Source organism: Leptosomus discolor, chromosome 9 (assembly GCF_034619465.1).
Source record: "Leptosomus discolor isolate bLepDis1 chromosome 9, bLepDis1.hap2, whole genome shotgun sequence".
NCBI lineage: Eukaryota > Metazoa > Chordata > Aves > Leptosomiformes > Leptosomidae > Leptosomus > Leptosomus discolor.
The window spans coordinates 25,059,043-25,084,774 of NC_141399.1; the positions used below are offsets into that span (position 1 = coordinate 25,059,043).

Below are 25,732 nucleotides of genomic sequence, written 5' to 3' on the forward strand. Positions count from 1 at the left end.
ACAAAGAGACTGCAATTTCTGCATATTAATTACACTCCAGAAAAGGAGAGAGGAAAGAAAGTAGGACAAATCCAGATTGTATAGGGCATTTCTTTCTCTAGCATAATGAGCTGCCACAATTCAACCTTCAGCATTCATTGGTACCCATTTCTCCTTTCCATGTTTACTCACATGCACAGACACTGCTGAGAAAGTCTGAGTCACCAGGAAGCCTAAGATTACTCAAGGAACATAAGAGCTGCTGCAGAGCCACTCCCACAAAAGACCATACAGAAAAGCCTCAGGAATCCTCAAAAGCACACTCGTGACTCCTTACTATGGTACTTTTTAGCAGATGACAGAAAGAAAACCTTTCCTGTTTTGTTTTGTTAAAGTGTCCAGAGAAGGCAAAGGACGAAGCAGCACACAGCACATAGAGACTCTCCCATTCCCTTGGGTCAGCTTAAAAGCAAGTGTCTAAGTTACACTAACAACATCCTGTGCAATCTCTCTTCTCTGTCTTCTTTAGGCAATGCATGGAATACGAGGGCAAAGGAACATTGCCAGGGGTGTCCCTGTGAATCCCACCAAGCTGGGACTGACAACTTTTAGATAAAGATTTTTCTTTTTCTGATTCCCAGGTTCATCTCCACACAGGAGCCAACTGAATGTTCCTTAGCTGCAAAGCAGACCTGGATTTTGTAACATGATGTTGTTGCCTCAACGTTCCTCAAAAAAAATGTGTAGACTTAAAGAAGAAATCAATGACAGTATCAGTAAGCATCATGCAGATCAAAATAGCATTTATTACCTCTACAGCACATGACACATCAGCAGGTATTTTTTGTCTGTTCACACCATGGAGCTAACACAACTAAGAAGCAGAAGCAAGTTCCAAAGACATATGCAAGCCAAATCAGCTCACACAGGTAAATGAAATGACAGATGCCAACTGCAGGATGGACAGCCTAAGAATAATAAGATGTTTGCAAAATCTTCGCTTTTTTCTGGATCATTACAGGTCAAGCAGAGTCACTTCTCCATTGCGTAATAAACGCTCATTTTGCGTTGTTAAATGTCACTCCTCAGAGTTAATGGCTTCAAGAACCAGGGATAATCTCACACCCAAATTAAACAAATACTGCCACAACAACTTCTTGTTTTGTAGCAACATACTATATCCCTGGCATTTGCCTCATCAATCAGAACATACTGCAGACAAAAACTGTAAGCAACAAACTTGGAAACAGCCATCCCACCCTGCCACTCTCTGCATGGGTAGGTAGGCAGGATGTTCAGCTCTTCCCCCACATAAGCAAGCAATGACATTTTGCAGAGTTCACATGTTCTTTACCTTGTAGCAAACATTGCTCTCAGGGAAGAGAAGGTAGCAGCATCTTCTTTCAAAGCCTTCAGCTCATTTCGCAGCTTCATCATTGTCTCCGTAACCATAGCTTTCTCATTTTCATACTTGCTTTTTAAGTTGGCAAGGGCTACCTCTGCAGTCTATTGTTTACCAAGAACAACAGAAACATACTAGTTAATGAAACTCCTCACAAAGCAGATGGCTAAGAGACTTCTAATCACTGTTCACATAATGAAACATTTACTTCTGGTCAACTTCTCTCATATAGATTAAATAAAATTTCATTTTTGAACACTGGAAATAGATTGGACATATTGGTCTCCTACTCCCATTAACCATGCAGCAGCACCTGGGATGTTACAGAACATACATTTAGTGACATCTGTCTCCAACTACTAAAAGAAATTAAACTTTACATACTTCAATACAAAGAACAAAATAGTCTATTTAGTATCTCTATATTTAAACACTTCTGTCAATCACTTACACAGTTCTCTAACCCTTACAGCATTTTGCCTGTCTTGCATATTGGGACACTTTTACTAAAAATGCAAAAGAAAACTGAAAGTATGTATATATTTCTTAAACACTATACTACTATTTTTTTTTTTTAAGACAACTTCAATTTGCATTACTTTAACTTTAGAGGAGACAATCAAGCACGTCACACAGCGTCTTAATGGCAGTTAGTTTCATCTACTGCACTGCTAATGTGTATCAAATGGCACAGCCCAATCCCCAAAGCCTAATTTTACCTTTCACGCCTGTTATTTTGACCATGTTCTTATATCGTATCCTAATCTTGGAAGGCTTTCTTTTATTTTGCAATTTGAGAGAAAAGAGTACTTAAGAACTCTTTTAAGGGTAACTACTAGAAATCTTTCAAGTAGAAAATAAGATTTACCTCTTCATATTAGGTTTCTTACATTAAATATAATCTGACATAATTCAGACAGGCAGTAGACTGAAGCTACCATTAGCTTCACATAAAGTCTCAGGAGTATGTGACAAGCAAAAGTCAGTTAAAGCCCCAGAGCTCAGCTTTACAGTAGGACAGCTGCATGCCTCTAATGAAACAGCCTGCTTCAGCCTTGTACCAAACAAGTACCAGGAACAAAAGCCTCACTGAGTTGAGGGTATGGCAGTATGACCTCAAAGATAAATTCCCTTGTGTTTATGACCTCGTTCCCTGACACTATAACATACCCATCTGTAAGACCTAGTTACCTGTTTGTTGGCCTTCAGCACAGTTCTCAGAGTTGCTATCTGTTCTCTCTTGGTGCTCAGCAGGGACTTCAACTTCAGGATTTCTTCCATGAGAGCTTCCTTATCTTTGTCCACCACTGGCCCAAGTTCTTGAGTGGCAACACGCTGCCTGGACAACTCGGTTGTTCTGTCCACAGCAGCTTGCAGGTGTTTGATCTGATCCCGGATTATAGCGATCAGGTTGTAAATGTTCATTGGTTCCTTCCGAGGATCTGACACAGGAGATGGCAGAGATGACACTGGAGATGGGCTGCTGTCACCGCTTCCACTCTCTGCCTTTCCTAACTCTATAGTTAACAGCCCTTTAGAAAGAAGAATGGGAGACCTTCTTCCCTTGGTCTCTGGACTACTGCGTCCACCTTTACCTTCCTTGTAGTAATCCAGCATCACTCTGTTTGGAGTTTCATTGTTGCACATGCAGACATGGTGATATAAATTGGCCAGTTCTTCACTGAAGGTGACTAGTTCATCTTGGGCCACGCTGAGGCTGCCCTGTGTCTCTCCGGCAACATCACTGACTTTCTTCAGCTCCTTCTCCAGTCTGGCCACCTGTTCTCTATCGTGCCTACTGGATTTTTCTAGTGAGGTGATCTTTTCAGTGAGAGCTTGGCTCTCAGTCTCATTTCTGCTCTTCTCTTCCTCATACTTAGTCTCACATTCTTTGCATTTGGCCTTAAGATTTTTGAGCTCTTCTTTTAGGTCAGTAATCTCTGCCACAGCCACTTTGTACTTGCACTCCAGGATCTCTGGCCCATTGATGTCAACTTCATAATAGTCTCCATCTTCGTGGCTGTCCCGGTCCTTCTCATTGTCAAGGGCAGACTGACGTTCCTTGCTGACCTGGAGCTTCTTCATTGCGTTCAGGTTTTCTGTGAGTCTGCCAACTTTCTCATGCTGCTCCGAGAGGGCCCCCCGTGTATTTTCCAGCTGCTTCTGAGATTCCTGGAGCGTTGTCAATAAGTTCACCTTTTCTCTTTCCATCTGAAATCCATGAACACACACATCTAGGTAAAGGGAACTGCATCACTTAAATGGTTTTATTATAAGAGACAGCAACTTGGCCGAGGTCCATATGGTTACAGAAATCTAACCACTTGCACATTATGGAAAAGGCTGTTTAATTTATTCTAAAACTACCTCAAGCACGGCGTTCCTTGTCAATTCTTTTTTATTTCCACTTCAAAATGCACATTTTTACACATTGCTTCCATAGCTGATGGTCCTATTATGAAAACATCCTTTCAGCTGAAGATAAGCTAAAGTTTACTGTTATCTTGCAAATTACTACATAAATATTAGAAAACATACAGCTAGTCTATGGTGGAATATTGGAGCTTTATGAAAGACTCAGAAATAATGAAACTTCTAAAGTTTCTCCTCTGAAAATTCTCATTTTGAAAAAATCCAACAATTTTTTTCCACAAAGGGTTTTTCTTATAGAAATTAAGAACTCAAAAAATGCTTGACAAAACTTTAAAACATTTCTAGGCAACACGAATATGTAGCTTGTTTCAAATTCACCAACCTCCCAATAGCACAAATGGAACACAGGAAGCTTGGTTAAAACTTCACGTTCTTTGAACTAACTACAGAAAATACCTATGGTGTACAAAACTTCTGATGAAGATGACTGGAGTAACTATCAATTTTTGAGCAAAATACCATCTTTCTTGCTAGTAACATAATGAAGTAGACACAGCACATACTGCACAGAAGATGCATTACAACTTTCCTTCAAACATGGAACACGACTGCTAGCTTCTTTGTATTAAAAAACCCAAAAAGCTATGGTTTTCCACTGACAAACATTTAACACCCTCAAGTTTTAAATCAATCTGAGCCTTTACAAATATAGTTCATACTGTACGGTGGCCAAGTGAGATGCTGAAAAGACTGGAATTAGAACCCAAATAAACTCTAACAGCTATTTGGAAGTACCCAGCTGTTTAGGAAATCCATTACCTGTACAAGCTGTTGTTTCAGCTTCTGGATTTCAGAAATGTTTAATTCACTCAGAAGATCTGAAACCAGACTTGGGGCTGGAGGGAAGCTTTCATTTTTCTTGGGTGTTGATGTACTATTCTTGCCATTGCTGAGTTTGCTGAGGCAGTTTTGTTCAAATCCGTTCATGATTTCATCATTATTGGGCTCTGTGGCTTCATCACTGAACTTCAGTCCATCCAAAGAGATGTTCAGGTGGCTGTTGTACATGGAGTCATTGATGTTCATGTAGTGAGAGAGCTCCTTACGAAGATTGTTCTTCTGTTCCCGCTCTGTCTTCAGCGTCTCTAAGGCCTCCTCGAGCTGGCGTTCAGAGATCTCCTTCAGCCGTATGGCATCTTCTAGCTGGCTGTTGAGAAATTCGGTTTCCTCTTCAAGCCTTTTGATTTCATGTTTCAGGCCTTCAAACTCCACCTGGAAATACGCAAATGGAGGGGAAAAAAAAAACCCTAATGAATATGTCTGCCTTCAAGGCACCAACTAATCTTATTTCTGAATGTTCAATTTCACTAAATATGGTGAGAACAGAATAATTTTTTCAGTTCTGGCATCTAGTTTTGGCACTATGACTGTAAACACTGCATAATTTACCTTCACAGAGACCACAGAATAAAATTGCTAAGCAAATCATCGAATAAGCTGATCTATTCCAGCTTAATTAAGACAGTTGGGAAATACAGTGTGTGATACAGAGGCATCATAAACCAAGGTTTCCTAGCACATTATGCAAACTCTTGCTCTGATTGATTAACAAATTCCCTGGTCAACCTTCCCACAAATTCAAGCTCAACATTTCCAAAACCCAGCATTGCAAAGCAATGCTTCCGACACTCTGCTGCACTGCTCTTAGAATACAGCATTGGGCTTAAAACTGTTGGGATGCATCTAGCAATCAAACTCTGCTTTTATGCATTCAAAATAAAATGTTTTATCATTTCTGTCACCACCATTTCAACACATCTCAAGAGTGCAACAATTCAGACCCCACACTTCAGACTCATAATGCTGCTACATGAAATTTAATGGCATGCTCCAAGTTTTTACCTGTAAAATTGCATTTTTTTAAAATCTCTTGCACTGGAATTATGAACACCAATTATTAGTGTAAAATTTTTAATCTCTTGGGGAAAAAAAAAGCCTAAAGAATACCTTTTCCTTGCCTCAAAAGAAAGGAAAACATACCCGATGATATATGACCCTGTCTATTTTTGTCAACTGCTGAAGGAATTTTAAATGCCAACATACACCCAATCTGGTAGTGCAGAAGCACCTGATTTAAAAACCAGGAACCAACCGCATGAATTCACCTTTGCAAGTTAAGCCTGGGAAAACTTGATGGCTTCTTCTAGTTACGTTAGTAGGACAAGTAAGGCTTAATAAAATTAATCCAGTAGGATTAGGACAAGGTAGAAAATGAAACAACCCATTGCCATGAAAAGAATTAGCTCTTGGTTCTATACATGTCCACTGAGCTCAAATATTTAAGATTGCAGACTATTTTCAAAGGCTCCAGAACAAACACAGTAGTCAATAATTACTTGCAACTAACAAGATAGCATTCAGATACAGACTGGGCGACGAGTGGATCAAGATCAGCCCTGCGGAGAAGGACTTGGGGGTGCTGGTGGATGAAAAACTGAATACAACCCAGCAACGTGCACTTGCAGCCCAGAAAGCCAATTGCACCCTGGGCTGCATCAAGAGCAGTGTGGCCAGCAGGTCGAGGGAGAAGATTCTGCCCCTCTACTCCACTCTGGTGAGACCCCACTTGAAGTGCAGCATCCAGCTCTGGGGCTCCCCGCACAAGAAGGACATGGACCTGCTTGAGCGGGTCCAGAGCAGGGTCACGAAGATGCTCAGGAGGCTGGAGCAACTCTCCTGTGAGGACAGGCTGAGAGAGCTGGGGTTGTTCAGCCTGGAGAAGAGAAGGCTCCAGGGAGACCTTATAGTGGCCTTCCAGTTCTTAAGGGGGGCCTGCAGGAAAGGTGGGGAAGGACTCTTGATCAGGGAGCATAGTGATAGGATGAGGGGGTAATGGTTTCAAACTGAAAGAGGGGAGATTTAGATGAGAAAGAAGTTCTTCACCATGAGGGTTGAGACACTGGCACAGATTGCCCAGAGCAGCTATGGCTGACCCCTGGCAGTGTTCAAGGCCAGGCTGGATGGGGCTTGGAGCAATCTGGCCTAGTGGAAGGTGTCCCTGCCTGTGACAGGGGGTTGGAACTACATGATCTTTAAGGTCCCTTCCAACCCAAACCATTCTGTGATTCTATCTGAGGTTAAATTTGGGTCAGCCCAGAATGACAGCATTCTTGAATATCGTTATTTTAGAATGTGAACATGGAACTGGGAACTTTCACTTGCTCCTCTGAATACAATGAATGAGACAAAACCCCCATAAAAACCCAAGAGTAACCAACTACATAGTAAAAACCAACCTATCTCTTCCAGTCTGCATCTAGAACGTAATAGACCCTTCATCCCTACCACATGATGTCAGGGCACCCAAAACAGTGTAATTAGACAAATACATTCAGGTGAGAACAGGTCCAACCTGGAACCCCATTTTTGGTGCATCAGTGAAGCCAGAGTGATAAACACTGACATGGAGTTTCACCTTGTCCTGGGTTACAGTGTAAAATGTGCCAAAAGAAAAAAAAAAAGTATTCTATTACCATCTTCAGGAGCTGTTGAGACCAGGTGGGGCGGTGCTCCCTGCCTCCCCCCTCTGGACTATCTCCTGTTACTGGGCACAACAATGCCTTATCGCCTGACCCATCGGTAACTCGCTCCTGGGCTATCTCCTGTTAATGGCCCATCAAGGAACTGCCTCACGACTCCCCATCCCATTGTGAGATGCTCCGCCCGGGGGGGGGGGGGCAAGGAGCCAAGCAGTCCATGCCAAATAAAAACGGAGATTTTGAACACCCTAGCAGCCTTCTTCCACTGGATTCCCAGAGGAGCTTTTCCCCCCACTGGAGTTCCAGAGGACAAGAGCTACCTGCCGACCACTGGACCTTCGGAGGAAGACCAGACTCTTTTACCTGATCGCTGCTTCCACAGAACTACATCCATCACTTCAGGAGGACTGCAGCCAGCATCTTATCGGACTGCTACTGCCACCCTAACAGGGTGTCAGGTTGTATTCCTGACTCTGTCAGTGTAAACCAGTGGGTTGTTTGTTTTTCCCTGCCTTGTGTTATATATATATATATATATTAGTAAAGAATTGTTATTCCTATTCCCCATATCTTTGCCTGAAGGCCCGTTAATTTCAAAATTATAATAGTTTGGAGGGAAGGGGGTTGCACTCTCCATTTCAAGGGAGGATCCTGCCTTCCTCCACAGAGACCTGTCTTTTCAAACCAAGACACACCTGGAGATAAACAAATATTCAATATCCCAAATGCCTCACTTGGTAGGGTAGCTTTCATTCAGAAGACTGAAGGAGTTCCTAATAAGCTTCTGTTATATACTCACTACAATAGATGGTATTAACTCTACTGTTTTCTTCATGAGCTTTTATTTCAGGAATATTATACCATTTTCTTAATTGAACCTTGAGTTTTATTTATACAATGAGACTGACAGGTACCTGAAGAATAAAAAAGCATGTCCTCAGTTGATAGGTGAAGATAGGTGAACCATGCCAAAGACCACATCTGATCTAACTACCTCCACAAATGATAACTTAGGGAAATTCTTGAGTTGTTCCAAGAAGTTTTCTAAAATTCTGAAAATAGCTGGAACATTGCAATTAAATGTGTCTTTTCAAATGAGCAGTCACACACGTCTGGCAGTATAGAGCAACTATAACTGTATTTAATGAAAGTAGCTAGAAGAGGAGGAGTACAGAACTGGAGAGATAATAAGCACTAAGTAGCAATAAAAACACATGTTCAGAAATACACCCAGTTACAGATACTGTAGAAGAGGATGGATAGATGGATGGATGGATGGAGAGTATTGCAAAGAGACACTGAAAAACTAGTGTGGCAAAAAGACTAAACCAAGTAACAAAGCAGACTGGTAGAGATTTCACTTCCATCAAAGAGAGAGAAGACAACGGAAGGACTTGGAGGTCAAAGCAGAAGCAGTAAGTCTTAGGACTTACATAGTCAGAAAGGACTTAAACATTTTGGGACAACTCTTGAGAGGTAAGAGCTCATCTACTAAGAGATAAAACTCATAGTCTCAAAAAGAGTACAAACACAGAAAAGAAGGGGTTGGATGTTCAAACAAGACAGAACCATGCCTTAACAAAGGAATCAACTAGGGCTACCAAAGTAATGCTCACTATTTTGAAAAACTTGCCTGATTTTGCTTCAGGACAGACACTTGTTTCTGGAGACAGATGTTTTCCTCTTCAAGCTCAGTGTAGTCTTGCAGCAAACGTGCTTCTCGGAATTTATATTCCTTAATATTGTCTCGCAGACGGGCCCTTTGGATCTCCACATTCTGACTGACCTGGAAAAACAAAGAAACCCCAAAATTATGCTGATTTGGTCAGCTACAATTAAATTTCAAAATTTTATCTTTTCTTACAAGCACTAATCAATTAGACTGTATTCAAACAGAAACTGTCTCCCCCCACTCCCCAAAATGAAATTACAGAAAACCCAGTCATTTACACAATAATCAGATTTTGTTTTCTTGCTTCTCTTACAAATTCTCATCCTTGACTCAAAGAAAAGTTAATGAGCAAGCAAGGAAACCAGCACTCATACCCTATGTTGTCTCACTGACTGTAAGCCACAGACAAAAGTCTTCCAGATCAGAAGTCAAGGCCTGAATCTGTTAATACTTTTCACAAGAGAAAGACAGATTCAGATGACTCCAAATGTACTTATTTGGACATGTATTTGCCTCTGCTTTTCAACAGACCTCTTCTTTATGCCCTTTTCTTTATGCCTAGTGCAATAATTTGGAAATATGTTCTAATGAATCCTTTTGGAGAAAGAAACTGAGTTAAAGTTCAAATGAAGTCTAAGATCCCAGGTAGAAAGAAACATCAACTGTGGTTGACCTATAAAATGTTCCCTCCCCTCAGCCCCAAGACTTACGCAAGACCTTAAAGAAAGGCTTCCAAAACAAACAAACAAAAAACCCCACCATTATCGTTTCAGGATAGATAGGAAGTAAAAATCCATATATTGGTGTAGTGTGATCTTTAGATCTTTTGTGGATACGCATAGACACTTAGATAAATCGAGCTAGCACACATGTAGCTATGTGAATGGCTCACTGTAATTAGCTCTTATTTTTTCCAACATTACTTTCCTTCAAACTACCTCTTTAAATATTTAATTAAATCAAAGTGAAAAACATGTTCTAAAACATTAACAGAAATATCTTCAGAGATAGGCAAATAGGCAATACAGTTGCCTATGAAAATAGCATCCAGATATTTTTGCAGCTGTACCTGTGAAGTGACAGGATCGTTTTCCAAACAGTTTAAAACAGCACAAAACAAATGTGAGCTCGTAAAAGAGAATGCCTATTCATTCAGCTAGTTAGGTTGTGGTCTCTTATTTCTGGTTTCACCTATCCAGCAGCCTAGCCAAGAAAGCTCCACTCTCTGGTATACAGACTCAGATTCCCTTAATGTTCTCCACTGCTGGTTAGAAACAAGAATGTCAGCAATGTGTAAGATATGGTTTCGGTCCTCTTGTGAGTGTGCAGCAGAAATACACAGAAGTAATATTACATAGGTATCAACAGACGCCTACAGAAAAGTAAGGGATAAAGGAAACATTTGAGGCAGGAGCATATGCCAAGACTCGAATCTGGCACATTCTGAACACACAGAATCACCTGCAATTGTTAAGACCAATACATTTAAATGACAGCTCCATCATGTGCCAGGCAAAGATTACACTATATAACCTTGTCTGCTTATTTTTAGCAATGAAGAGAAGAGCACTACTTCCCAGCACACTGAGAAGCTAAAATAAACATTAATTGCTGAAACTAGACACTACAGTACAACAATGCAAATGAAAAGTTGCTACATTCCATATTCTGTGCCTGAGCAAGCATTTGCCCTATCTTTGCACAAACCCAGGGCCACAGGAGAAGATCCGCTGCAAGTAGCTGAAGGCTACAGGCTGACATAAATTCACACCTTAACTTCTTCTCCTTAACATCTGCAATGCAGACCTCTTGCCTTTGGCACAAGGAGCCTCCAGCCAGATAATCCAAACTGCTTAACAGTTAGGATTGCAAACTGAAGAGGCTTTATCTGTAATTTTCCCCATTCAGAAGTAAATGAAATGCAATGAAGACATCCCACAAAACTACTGGCGAGCTTCTGTCCCCACCATTCAGGTTGCTTTGCTCCTCTTCCTCCCTGGATGATCTAATCTTTGCAGAGGTCAATGCCTGTAGAAATCACTGGAGCCAGCCTTTTTTGAAGAAAGAATGGTTTCTGTCCAATCCTGCCTGTTTAATTCCAAGCAACAGTTAGAGCTCATTATTTAATGTAAAAGTATTGTCGTGTTCTGTCTAGCACAAGAAAAATCACTCTATTTCAATGTGTACAGGAAGGCCAGATTTAAAAATAGCTCCCTTGTTTCCTGACTGGGGAAGGAAGATATAACCTAGATTTACTGGCTGTTTAGCAAGCTGTACATTCAGTTTGCTCTTAGCATTTTCTTGTCAAATAAATGTGCACACTTGCAAGCTGTAAGGTTAAATTGGGTGCCATGCCATCTCACACAACTGACCAAATGCTGGGATTTTTTCTGCCGGAAAAAGAAGCTACTGCATCCTTCCTTGATCAGGTTTTTCTATTACCCATACAGAAAGTGGTATTCATGTATTCCAAGACAGACATACATACATTGCACATGTTCTCACAGGTGATGTTTCACAACTCCTCAAGTCTATAGAAAAGGTGAGCTGACCTACCGATGAGTTTGAACCTTTCTGTGACTCTTGTTGCTTCAATAGCTTAATGGCTTCATCCTTCCTCCTCTGCCCTGAGCAACCCCCGAGCACAGGGGAGAAAGGGGAGCTGGTACACCAGGGCACAGCTGCCAAGGCTCGCAGGTATACGACGTCACACCTCCACCCAACGCATATCCTACAGCTCTTTAAAATACCATTACCACTGTGTGGAGAATTGATAGACATAAATCCCATTGAGTGTTCATCTACTTGACAAAACTCCTCAACTTCTCAAACAAGAGAACATTACCGCTACGCAAAAGCCTCCCATCCATTCTGCCCAAGAAAAGACTGTGATCTGAAAGTGATTTCAACTGATCTAAAGGCCATATACCACCCTGCTCCTGCTTCTGGACAGCTTGTCTTCAGCATTTTCATCCTCTCAGCTTTGCCTCAGAAGAGTTCTGCAAGGACTCCCTGTCTACGTTTAGCCTGTACCCAGGGCTAAACTGTTACACTTGCTCTATCACCTGTTGAACCCTCACCAGCCAGGGAGGGGAATCAGGGAAAAAGGAGAGCAGACCTGTGGGTAGAAGTGAAACAGATTTAATGAAACACCACCAATACCAACAGAGATATACTAAGCCAAATAAATATGCTGTTGGCACAATTGACTGGAGAGCAATCCTTGGGAGAGGCCAGAGGAGAAGCCTCAGCAAGAACCCCACAGGAGCTCCTTCTCCTCAGCAAACCTTCCCCCTTTATGACCATGACATTATGGTAGGGGCTACACCTGTAGCTAACTCAGGTCAGCTGCTTTGGCTGACTTGAGCCTGTCTAGCATGGCTGGCCTATGATTCCCAGCCAAACCAGGACACCCCTCCCAGTAGCATCAGTGATAGAAATAGCAAGTATTTCCTCAGGACCAGTTTGAATCTGCCCTTGCCCACATGTCAAAACCACAACTATTGCCTTCATCACTGCCAAAAGCCTGCTCCTTAACACCTACTTTTCTAGCACACCCCAGAATATGAAGTCACATACAATTTGACCCTGAGAACTAAAATAATTGAGAAAAAAATCTCAGGTAGCTGATGTCCTCCTCTTTTTTGGGCACTGCACAGCTTTATCAGAGTTCAGTCTCCAGGTCACTAGCCAGAGGCTGATCTTGCAAGCAAAGCTGTGTCACTGGCGTGGCTTCTGATACCCTGAATTCCACCAGCTCATGAGGTCGCAGGTCAGTTCAGGTTCCCCACTGTAGTAAACATGCTCACACCAAATTTTATACATCATTATCACCATCAAGAGTCAAAACTTAGTTTGCCCAAATTTATTACTAATTCAAGGATTAGATTTAATGCTTCATGCAATAAATATTTCTAGATATGATCATTCCCTTTTATGTTCTTCATGGGAACGATTCAAAAAAGGATGCAGACTCTTTGGAAGAAATAGAGTGCAGTCAGAAAAGATGGGAACTCACATATATCCTGTTGCTGTGGGGAGAAGAAAATCAGATCATTGAGTCCAACCATTAACCTAACACTACCAAGTCCACCAAAATAATCAATAAAACATCATGTTTTAGACATTTTATTAAATATCAGCATGAAAATTTGGAATACTAATCCTCGGACATGTAACTTAGCGCCTTCTTCAGCACTTTTTTGAAGGAGGCACTTCAGCCAATGTTTTTCTGAATACTTCCTTCATACTCACAATTGTCACTCCAAAAGGGCCAACCTGAAAGCTTCATCATCTAAGTACCAACAGTGAAATTAATAACTCAAAATATGGACCATTAAGTTTTTCTATGCACAAAAAGAAAACGTCAGGTTAATCACTAGACATAAACAGCAATAACAAGTTACATTATTTAGGCTACAAAGACCGGCATTTGGAAGTTGTGTGTGAAATTCATAGCTGCCCATCTGATTTCAGTTGCGTTTCCTTTGCACATGTGAGGACTGGGGTCCTGTGGCAAAGTATCACGTAACTGTATAATTAAGGGCTGGGATATAAAATACTCCTAGAACAGAGCCGAATTAAGATTGCATAAGAAACAAAAAATAATGGAATCATAGAATGGTTTGAGTTGGAAGGGACCTTAAAGATCATCTAGTTCCCACCCCCCCGCCCCACCATGGGCAGGGACACTTCCCCCACACCAGGTTGCTCCAAGCCCCATCCAACCTGGCCTTAAACACTGCCAGGGAAGGGGAAGACACAGCTTCTCCGAGCAACCTCTTCCAGTGCCTCACCACCCTCACAGTGAAGAACTTCTTCTTAATACCTAATCTAAATCTCCCCTCTTTCAGTTTGAAACCACTACCCCTCATCCTATCACTACGCTCCCTGACAAAGAGACCCTACCCTCCTTTCCTGCAGGCCCCCTTTAAGCACTGGAAGGGTGCTAGAAGGTCTCCCCGGAGCCTTCTCAACCCCAACTTGCTCAGCCTGTCCTCACAAGGGAGGTTCTCCAGCCACCTGAGCATCTTCGTGACCCTCCTCTGGACCCGCTTGAGCAGGTCCGTGTCTTTCGTACATTAGGGGCCCCAGAGCTGGATGCAGCACTGCAGGTGGGGTCTCACCAGAGCGGAGTAGAGGGGCAGAATCTCCTCCCTTGACCTGCTGGCCACACTGCTCTTGATGCAGCCCCTAGTTGTTCTTCTCAAGTCATGGCTCTTAAATTTTTTTTTTTTTTTTTAATTACAGATATTAAACAAAACACTACTATTTGAGAGAAAAAAAGGTAAGTTCCATTAGATCCAATTGTTTACTATATATCAGGAAAATGTTTGGAAACCTGAACTTTCACTACTGCAATAAAGATTGCCTGTATGACAAGGCTGTCTGCAGACCCTGGCAATAGGCAAATGTTTTCGGGCTAGAGAGGCAGACCAGCAGCCACCCATGGCCAGCAGCATCTCCTGATGATGGCCTTTTCTCTCTGATCTTCCTGAGATGCAGCAGCTACAAGAGCTTCTCATTTTTAAAATTTTACTTACTCTGTTCTTACAATAGAAGAACTATAAAACAGTATAAAACCACTTATCTATATATTTATGCAAAGAAGAAATGTCATGGTGGTCTGGCTCTGCTTCCTCATTCACATGAGAAACTGCCTCCAGTCACACCTGCACCTATGTTATCATGTGTGCATGTACTGGTACAGCCTAAGTTGCTCCTTTGTGTGAGGGAAGATTTATAAATAGAACATCTGTAGGTACCACGGCTCAGGCAACCTCATGTTGGGAAGAAAAGCAATTGTATTTCCCAAAAAACCCCTGTATAAAATTCAGGCTATATCACAATATGCACACATATCCTGCCCATTGAACACCAGGAAATGAAAACCAGTCTGGTGGAGACTGACAGTCAGGCACAGCTACACCTACAGCTTTTTTCTAGATATATGAAAACACATAACAACTACCAGCCCAAACTTGTGTTTATGGCATTGGTTCAGCATTCAACTATTCTCACTGACATATGACAGTCACCAAGTTACTCAAAGGTAACTATCATAGCTTTTATACTTCGATTCAGTTTATGAGCCACAGACATCCCTCTCCAGCCCTACACAACAGAAATGAACCATCCTTTGAATAAAAATCTTTGTTTCTTCTAACTGTATCCAGCACCTGTGTCCTCTTCTCCAGACACTTCGTGGAAAACTACTAAGAAAACAGTTCTTATAAGAGACAGAAAAATTAGCGTGTCTCTCAGCAGTGTTTTACAACACAAACATGTCCAAAAAAATATTGCAAAAGACAGAGCACACAACCAGTAAAGAAAGTCACTATCTGCATCGGTCAGACTGTATTTTCCAGAATTTATAGCAAGTGGTTTTGGTGTCTTGTTCACACAAGCCCACTGGAGAAAAATAAAGTAGATATTATGCTAAACTGTAATTTGGACCCTTCTCCAGTCTTTTGTTGCAAGTCATGCCGTGACATGGTCTATCTGCTGAAAAGCTGCTTGACTTTCTAAGCCTTGGTGTGACTGCAGACAGAGGTAGATACGAACAGGGAAGGAAAGAGGAAGGCGGAGCACTGTGGTCACTTAGCAGCAGCAGAAATAGTGTTTTGTTTATGTGTTTTCAAAGCAAAGACAAGCTTTAATCGTATTTCATAAAGGAAAAAAAATTGCTGAGCCAAAAAAAAACCTAAGAGAGAGATGACTCATAACCCAGTCAAAGTCTCCCTTTTCAGGTGCCTCTCTAAAATATCATTTTGCTCCAGGAACAGGATGGGACGTGGGTGAGAACAACAGAGCAAAAAAACAAACAAACAAACAAACTCATAACCAAAAAAAAAAACCCCAGCACTGGCAACTGCAGCCAAAAGCAAGCAAGAAGCTCTAAACCCACCAGTGCCGCACTTGTCCTTAGTGCTCTCAGAGATCCAAACTACACTCAAATGTCACTGCAGGCAGCTCTGCCCTCCCAGCACAGCTCAGCAGCGTGATATGAGTCTCCCAATACAGCACCAGGAACAGCTGTGTTAGCAGCTTGGGTTGTTCTGCAACTAATACTAAAAGAACTTACCAAAAAAGTTCCTCACCTCTTCCCTTTCGAGGTTTTCCTACACCTGGGCCAGGTGTACACCCATTTTATGCATTTGGAGCTACTAGGTTAATTGGACCTGATTTCTCTTTCAGGCAGAAGTTGAAGTCTCACTTTTTATTTTCTGGACTAGGAGATATGAACTGAAGAGCTCTATTTCACATGAGACATGCCAAGTGTTCCCAAGCATGGTCAGGTTGAACTCCATGACAAATACCCCGCAGGGAAAAAAAAAAATCAGAGATCGCAGGGAAGAGGTGGAATATGGGCAACTTACAGTACATATTCTCCTGCAGAAAGTGGGAAAAGAGCATATTAATTATTTATCATAATCTATACATAATGCTCCCAATAGATCTGAAGAGTTAATGGAACACATGCAGCTACACTGAAACTCTGTTAGCAAATGTGCACAATTGCCTGTTTTTTGAGGGGGTTTGGAGTTTTTTTTATTTTGTTTTGTTTTACCTGTCCTCTCATTATCCAAACACATACCCCATGACAAAGCATCTTACTATGGATACATGTGTCTCAGGATTTTCTTTAGCTATGATTAATGCTGGGGCACCACCCTACTAACACAGTCAGCTCAAGATTTACTGATTTTTTGGCAAACCATTAGCTAAAAAGCTTTGTGAAGCTGTGACATTACGGATGGGCTTATTATAAGACTGAAGAACAAAGAAATGCACGGTCATGGATTTCATTTCTGCACAATATTAGAGAGACCTGAGCTGAGACTGTTACCACAGCGTATCCTGGAGACACTTAAATCTCTTATAACTACTTAATCAGCATTAAGTCTTGCTATAATACGTATGTCCTAACACTTAACACATTGCTTGCCAACTATCTGTTCAAACATTTGATCCAACCCAGAGTCAATCCAAAGCACATCCTCCAAACCCTTTCTTTGTCACAGGGAGGGTTAACACCTGTGCACATAGGGCAATATGCCACTTACTCTTGTTTAAATTCCTTGTATAAGGATCCAGCCCTGCTCTAGTGATGCTCTCCAGCTGCAAGTCTACAACCCAGGCAAGGATAAATACACCTCCCCCCCAACCCACAGGCTTTAGCTGCCCACCCAAATGGGTGGTCTTTGCTCAGTAGTCCACTGAGCACAAAACACAAGGTGTCTGGCACTGGCGCAAGCCCACCCAGGCAGCAGCAGTGGTGCAATTTCTTCACAGAAACAAACAGATCAATGGTGATGAAGCAGCTAGGATGACTGCAATGAGACTTGTGATCAAAAGCTGGGGTCACTGGTAAGTCTCCGAGATCAGAGGATGACTTTTTAAATCCATCCGAAAGAAAGCATTTTAAAACTGGAAAGTCTGTTACTGTTAATGGCCTCATTTCTGAGCAGGGGTGGAACATCTCCCTTATGATGAAAGGCTGAGGGAGCCGCGTCTCTTTAGCTTGGAGAAGAGGAGGCTGAGGGGTTACCTCATTAATGTTCATAAATACATAAAAGGCAAGTGTCAGGAGGATGGAGCTGGGCCAGTGATGGCCAATGGCAGGACAAGGGGCAATGGGTGCAAGCTGGAGCATAGGAGGTTCCACATTAACACAATGAAAAACATTGTGAGGGTGACACAGCACGGGAACAGGCTGCCCAGAGAGGTTGTGGAGTCTCCTTCTCCAGAGACATTCAAAACCCACCTGGACATGTTCCTGTGTGACCTACTCTATGTGGTCCTGCTCCGACAGGAGCTAGGTGATCTTTCGAGGTCTCTTCCAACCCCTAACAGCCTGTGATTCTGTGATCTCATCGCCTATAAAAATGAGCCATTTTTGAGCTTCAGGAGCACAAGAGGGGACCCCATTCCCTCTGTGTATTCCCAGCCACCCTTCTTCTTTAGAGACCAAGGCTTCTGCTCCTGCAGTGCCACGGTGGCAGGTGGGCTTTGCACCTTGGCTCCAGCCAAGCATGGGAGTCTGGATGGAAAATGCTGACCCAAACTTAAAGACAGTGTTATGAATGGCACTGTGTAACATTTTTATTACAGTCTCCTTGCACTGAACTGCTTGCTAAGAGCAGTTAAACTCCAGCTGCTTTTCAAATCTCAAATCTAAATGCTTGGCAGCTTTCCATGTCTTTCACTGCCACAAAGAAAGCATTTAACCCTTCCAAGGCCTGCCAATAAACTTTTGGGTAGGTGTCATCTCTTACCTCCAGAAGGGCTGGTGGAGCTAAGCGCAGCTCTAAGAAGGGTCACTTCCACCGAAAGTGTCCCCAAGCAACCACCTGCAGAGATGAGTGATGCTTAACAGCAGCCTCACTCACCACTGCACCCAGCAAAAACTGCCTGCCTGCAGCCTCAGCTAGCAGGTTTTTAAGGGTTTTGTGTGCTGTGTTTGTATTTTCAGATGCTAAGGAAACAAGATTGAGGTTGTTTCAACAAACCTCCCTCAAGTTGAAAAAAGGAAGAAGAAAAGAGCTCAGTAACTGAGACAACAGCCCTCTACATTCAATGGCTTTCCCATCATTCCCCCAGGTTTGGAGGGCACAGGGATGTCGTTCCCTGGGGGACAGCAGAACTTGGATACACCTTGGGAATACCTGAACTCAATCTTCAACAGCAGCAATTTTCCCTGTGGATGCAAACCAGCAAGGGACTGGAAAGATGAAGCACACTTTCAGGAAAACAAAATGAACAATAAATGAGCTAGACTTACGTAAGAAGCATGAAGAGCCTTTGCTGCCTCTTCTGGGGTTTTGTCTACAGCCCACACTTAGGGGAATAAAGTAGTACCAATGATGTATTTCAACTAGTAGCTCTAAGTCCCATTTAATTAAAAAAAAAGTATATTGTGTCACCAAACATAGTTTTATATATTTCAGATTGAGACTGCTTATTAAAAGCTAATAACCAACATCAGTCATCCCCTATATCTGCACTCCTTAACAGAAAACAGCAATAAAACCTACAAGGGAGATATTGCTCTGCCTGGAAAAGCTGTGGTGACTCTAAGCAGTTACAGAACAAGAGATCACAAAGCAAACTTCGAAACACTAATCTACTGAAATTTATTTCAGATCCTTGAAAGCTCTCAGCATATAATCTAGTATCATATAATCTAGTCTCCTCTAATGCACCAGGTGTCTTAGGAGAGTCAAACACATGCAATCCATTACAATAATTTGGTAGCAAACTCAAACCAGACCAATCTCCCTATCTAGAAATTGGCCTACATCTCTAGTTTCAGGAAGACAGGCCTCCTCTCAAGAGCAACCATGCTGCTGGAATATGGCTTGCAATATATCCACAACAGCCCTTGCCAGAACAAGGACTTTTTTTCAGTGAGGTGCCAATTCGCTGCCTGCTGGATCCACATGTTGTGATTCTCCCAGTGAGCTGACCCAAACTGAAAGGGCTACAGGGCAGCAGGTGAGCATGCTGCATCCACACACTCTCTGCCCCAGCCCCTGCCACGCTGGGAAAGGCTGGCATGGCAGTTGCTGCCGATGCTCCCAGGTACAGAAGCAATGACGAGGCAGCGATCCTCGTGGGGAAGTGGCAGGGAATCCCTTCTCACGCCATCAGCCCTTTCCTTCTCACCATAGCAGTTGACATCCTGAATAGGCTTGCTTGTCCCTAACCAAGTTAAAACAAGTCTAATGTTTTATTATCTCCATAAACCACTTTTTCTAGCCCACTGATAACTTCTAATCGCTTTTCTCCCTGGCCGAGCTTCGTTTTGTTGTCACTTTTGGGTTTTGATTTTAACATCCTTCTGTCAATCTGTGATAATTCCTGACCAAAAAACTCCCCCTTCCATGGTATAAGAGAACTACTCTATAGCTGGGCTCTGTGCCTGGAGTCCAAAACTGCATTTTACTCCGCGGTTAAGTCCCTTTGCAAACCCACGTTAAGTTTGCCTCATCAGAAATGTGCACAAACCACGTATTTTCAATAATAGTTAGGTACAAGTTTCCCTTGCTAATTAAAGCCTGCCCTCCTCTGTTACAAGGTCTGTTACAAGCTCATTTATTTTCTTACTCATATTTCTTACTCTAATATTAAAAGGCCTATTTTAATGTTTCCATTAACTGTTTCCAGCGGTGACAGTCTTTGTTGGGCAGATGTAACACTAGCATAGTGCAGCAGCAGGCTAGGAGCAAGTTTATGGGACTTCAGCACCAGATACCACAAATCTGTCAGACTTAAAAGAAATTTACAATTAAAATAATATGGACAAAAAGTCGAAGTTAGTACGGCTATCAAAGATGAGAGGTTTCCTACTGACTTAACTTGACCGTAACTAATTTATATGTAAAGCGCGAGATGAAAGCTTTGGCTAAATTTATACTCCCAGCATTAGTGGCCTATTTTCGCAAGGTGCCACACCTCCTGGATGTGGAAAGTGCTTAGTTTACACTACCCAATCCTACTGAGATACAATCATCTCAAAACCACTGGCTTAGAGCTCCATCACGACTTCAAACATTTTTAATGAACTAAATCCCAAAGGAGTTATCCATCTAAATTAATAATACCCCTGATACTACTTTATAAGCAGCAGAGGCATATGAAAGATTTTGCTTACATTTAGATTATGGAAGTGGTACTCTTTTATAGAAAATGCCATGGAATAAAGGAAAATTCTGTAATATTAAACAATATCGTATGGAAGCATTACAGAGGCTGGATTACGAAAAAAACCCAAACAAACAGACAAACAGAGAGATTCTCGCTTTAAAGGCATAGTACTCCCTTCCGGAGTACAGCAGAGGTAAAGCAGATGCCTGGCAGATCTGAAGGACAAGAAGTACATGGTGCAAGTCATTAGGCCCATCCCCGGTCCAACTCACAGGAATGCTCACCAGGTCCCCCCATGCATTTGGAAGCAGCAGCCTTCCCTCTGCTGCCTAGGACAGTCAGAAACATTCAAGAACTCATCAGCTGTAGGAGACCATGCAACTGATGGATGCAGTAAACTCTACACTGTGATTCTGGATAAAAACCATTTTCTTAACCCTTCTTCCTGAGCAGGATCTGCTAATGACATAGTCCTACCTGTCTTCACTCACACAAACGGCCAGCTTCGGCCAGGGTCTTCATCTGTTTGGCTGCAGGAACAGTTCCTAACACCAGCATAGTCAGGCTCTAGCACAGTTCATGCTGCCAAACCAGAATCACTCAGCATTCCCAATTGTCCTGGGTTACAGTGTAAAATGTGCCAAAAGGAAAAAAAAAATATTCTATTACCATCTTCAGGAGCTGTTGAGACCAGGTGGGGCGGTGCTCCCTGCCTCCCCCCTCTGGACTATCTCCTGTTAATGGGCACAACAATGCCTTATCGCCTGACCCATCGATAACTCGCTCCTGGGCTATCTCCTGTTAATGGCCCATCAAGGAACTGCCTCACGACTCCCCATCCCATTGTGAGATGCTCCGCCCGGGGGGAAGGAGCCAAGCAGTCCATGCCAAATAAAAACGGAGATTTTGAACACCCTAGCAGCCTTCTTCCACTGGATTCCCAGAGGAGTTTTTCCCCCCACTGAAGTTCCAGAGGACAAGAGCTACCTACCTACCACTGGACCTTCGGAGGAAGACCAGACTCTTTTACCTGATCGCTGCTTCAACAGAACTACATCCATCGCTTCAGGAGGACTGCAGCCAGCATCTTATCGGACTGCTACTGCCACCCTAACAGGGTGTCAGGTTGTATTTCTGACTCTGTCAGTGTAAACCACTGGGTTGTTTGTTTTTCCCTGCCTTGTGTTTTTTTTATATATATATATATATACACACATATATATTAGTAAAGAACTGTTATTCCTATTCCCCATATCTTTGCCTGAAGGCCTGTTAATTTCAAAATTATAATAATTTGGAGGGAAGGGGGTTGCACTTTCCATTTCAAGGGAGGCTCCTGCCTTCCTCCGCAGACAACTGTCTTTCAAACCAAGACACCAATTCAAAGTTGTTGTTTTCTAATCTAGCAGCAACATTTCCTAGTAACGCTTCACACACAACACACCAACTTTGCACATGGACTGCACGAAGTGCAAATTTTTTTTTAATGAAGTTGCTGTGTAACAACCCAACCAGGCAGTTGGGATTTTCTTTCAGCAGCCTTGTTTACCACTTAGCAGGACAGACTTTAATAACTTTCTGATGACTTAACACAATTACTTCATATATATTATGACTAAATGATGAAATCTGCTTCCCTCTTCACAGTTGTACTTCAGACAGTGTGTTACATGTAGCTTGTATTCTACAGAAATAAACAGATGTGGGGACACGGCATTTGGATCTTTGTCAAATAACGACTAAATGCTGTTTCCAGAGACTTCTTTTGCCTCTCAACTGTTACCCTTCAGCTACAAGAGGCTTTGAAAAGCCAAAACCACCACAGGATCAGCTGTTCTGAATGTATCTATGCCACAGCAGCCTCTTCCTTGCAGGACACACTTTGGAAGAAGCAGCCAAGTTCTGTGCGCAGAATACAGTACACTGAAGCTGTGTACCTATTATTAGCAAGATGCTGTTTTGTCCACTCTTACTTAAAGTGCGCACTCTGTGCCTGTTTAAGGCCACTGACCTATATTTCCATAAAGCAGGGGGTGAAAAAAAAAAAAAAAATCTTTGGCCATATGAGAGTAACAGACTGCCTTTTTTCTACAAAAAAAAAAAAAGGACTCTTTTCCTAAGAACTGCTTTGATAAATCACATTAAAATTATACTGTATAAAAATCTACATGTAGGCAAAACAGGCAGCAGCAAAACAGAAGAGTCCCTTTGTCATGAAAAAAGCTATGTTCATTGACTACATGCTAGTTTTTCCTCCCACAAGAGCTTTTGTCCAAGTTTGTCTGAACTCGAATGGCTGAGATATTGTGAAGATTAAACAGCTATGTTAGAATAACCACCAGAACATATGCCGCTATTATTAAGACACAAAAAGGGCAAGTCTCCATTCTAGATTCTGCATTTTAGGGCAAAATACCATGACAGTAGAAGTGGTAGCATCCAATTCTTGGAAGCAGTTGTCAGTGTCTGTGCTGACACAACCATCTACATTGCTAGTAAGCCATAAGCTGTCCCAACAAATACCACTCCTAGAGCTGCTGACTACTTTCACATTGGCCACACAACTGTAACACCACAAACTTCCTCAGATATTCTCAAAAACCAGATCCAAAACAGGTACTTATCAGGTTGAAATCAGTTGTCTTTTTGGTCTCTGCAGTAATGCAGCATCAGAACAACCCAGATCAGAAAAATCAAGGATATGTCTCTGGCTTCCAGACCTAAGCTACCCCACGCAGAAGCAGCTTGGATTTCATTGCATGCGATTACTCAATACCTAGTTATTCTGTTCAGTATTTCCCCTTCAGTCCTGGACACATCAGGGACAGCTCAGTCCAGTGCCAGTCTGACACACAGAGGACAAGTAGCTTTGGTTCAGGGTCTCTCTCATCTGCTTAACTTTTAAAGCAGCAAACACCTCCCTCTGGGCAATCAAATGTTAAAAGGTAGCAGGGGTTAATGAGTTGGCTACACTCACTAATGAAATAAAGGGAGCGAATACTAAGCAGTGTCAATTAAATAAATCTGGACCCGCTCCTTCATCTGCAGATGATTCAGTAGGCATTTATGGGGATCTGGGGAGAGAGACTTGATACATTACCACCTCAAAATTATTTCACCTAAAAAAAAAGGATAAAGAGGAATATCAGTAAAGTACATCAAAACTAAACTTGAAAAACAAAACACAGGGTAAAAAAACCCAAAAAACAATGGGTTTTGATACAGTCAGAAGGGTCACAACAGCACAGCAATGTTATTTCTGATACTGCAGGCACACTCCCTCGCTGGCTCTGTGGGCTTCTGCCCAAGCGGTACTTTGTCACAAGCCACATTCTTAAAACCTACTGTATGTGACTTGAAAATCTCAGTGTACAGTTCTGAGTCAGTCTGTTAGCGCAGAACTGCTAGGTGAAACAAACGAATTTTTTTACCAAACATATTACAGTACCGCTTTGAGGCATACTGTGTGGACGCTCTTTCCTGTTTCCAAAAAAAAGCGCCAATCTGATCCAAAATCTTGCTTGGACAGATTGCCAGGGGTCACCTACTTTAGCAGAAGCAGTGCCAAGCACAGGCGAAACAAAGCAATCTGACGGCTTCTGTATCCTAAAATCACGCTACCAGCAGAGCACGAGTTTTCACCCACCAGGGACACAACAACAACAACAAAAAAAACCCCACAAAAAAACCCCCAGCACCCACCTCCTCCCGCAAAACCCCAAGAAACCTCTTTAATTAACAGTTTGCAAAGTAACTTCAAGCCACTGTTTCACTGATTAGAGTGTTTCCAGCTACTCATTCAACGGTGCATATTGATTTCACATTTGTTAAAAGATTACAGCTGCGTACAAGAGACTTTCTCCCTCCACTGGGCAGACCCTGGTGGACTACAGATTATAATGAAGGTCATGAGGACTGAAAAGAAAGACTCATCCTGCTATTACTGCACCACTGACAGTAGCCCAGAAATTTAATTATAATAGAATAATGAAAAGATCCCCCAGCAAGTATGTTACCAGGTTAATTCCCAAACAATAGAGTATCGTGGAATCTTAACTGCTAATTGAAACTTTGAGAATCATATTTAGATCTTTATCATGTCAGAAGAAGAGTAATTTATTTTATATTTCTTTAAAATCTGAAAACACAGTGTTCAAATGGTGACTTTCAATGCCCCCATTTTCAGTATTAATTCATTTTTGGACACTGAGTTTCTAGACAGCAGCCATTACAGCAAGAGAAACACTGTTGTTAACATCTTTCCTCTGAATATATCAGTGCACAACAACAATACAGAAATCACAAGCACATGCTTCCTTGAATACTTGCAAAGCACATCAACTGAATTTACACAATTCACTCAGCTCTCAATTTTTTTTTTTTTTTAAAAAAAAAGGAATCTGTTGGTATAAAAATCAACTTCAATGAAAATAAAAAGGTGGGAAGAGAACAGCTGCCATCTGCAGCCATCTGCGATGTGCTGAGCCAGCACGCAGCAGCGCGCCGCTATCATACTGTTATCACTGCCTTTGAATTTCCTGCACTGGATAAAAGACAGGTTTGGGTTTTTTTAAATAAAATAAAACAAAACTATTCATGCTGTGACCCTTCTAATTCTTTCAAAACCGTAGAGGACAGGAAATCCAGCCCTGCACACTAAACGTGATGGGCTCAGTGCCTTCAAAAAACAGGCTCATCACTGCTCTGTTCTTGGAAATGGGGCTTTACCAATCTGCAAACAGCCACTTTTGGATTTGGAGCACGTTTAGCAACTGATTTACAGCCACACGGCTCACTTCAGACATAACTCTTACAGTGTATTTTAGCATTATTTAAATACACTTCTGTATGCACAGTTCAAAAAACCAGCAATGAATCAAGGAATATCTTCTATATGCTGCTGTGGTGTATTATTTGAGCATTACACCTGGGCCCAGAAGGGACCTAAAAATCTGCAGCTAATCAGCTCTGCAAGAGCTTTTGTGCTCAGAGGCTATTCCATTAGAAGTTAAGGGTCGCCTTGAACAAGAAGTGGGGGAGAACCACCTTTATCCCCAGAGCGTTACACTGAAAGCCATGTCACACTGCTGCCTTACTCCCAGATTCAGCGCGGATAAA

The 25,732-nt window shown here is 42.1% G+C and overlaps 1 protein-coding gene across 2 annotated transcripts in view; it reads right to left on the reverse strand.

The window, feature by feature from the left end:
• The window catches only part of BICD2 (BICD cargo adaptor 2), a 101,368-nt gene that overhangs the window by 12,715 nt on the left and 62,921 nt on the right, over positions 1 to 25,732 (reverse strand). Inside the window, exons 5-10 of one of the 2 annotated variants that reach the window (XM_086470414.1) lie at positions 21,529 to 21,546; positions 19,155 to 19,177; positions 8,927 to 9,083; positions 4,574 to 5,026; positions 2,573 to 3,592; positions 1,334 to 1,485 (exon numbers count right to left, since the gene is read on the reverse strand). In XM_086470414.1, coding sequence (XP_086326540.1) covers positions 1,334 to 1,485; positions 2,573 to 3,592; positions 4,574 to 5,026; positions 8,927 to 9,083; positions 19,155 to 19,177; positions 21,529 to 21,546 — 1,823 coding nt within the window. The remainder of the gene's footprint in view (positions 1 to 1,333; positions 1,486 to 2,572; positions 3,593 to 4,573; positions 5,027 to 8,926; positions 9,084 to 19,154; positions 19,178 to 21,528; positions 21,547 to 25,732) is intronic. The other variant, XM_086470413.1, reaches the window with a different exon arrangement.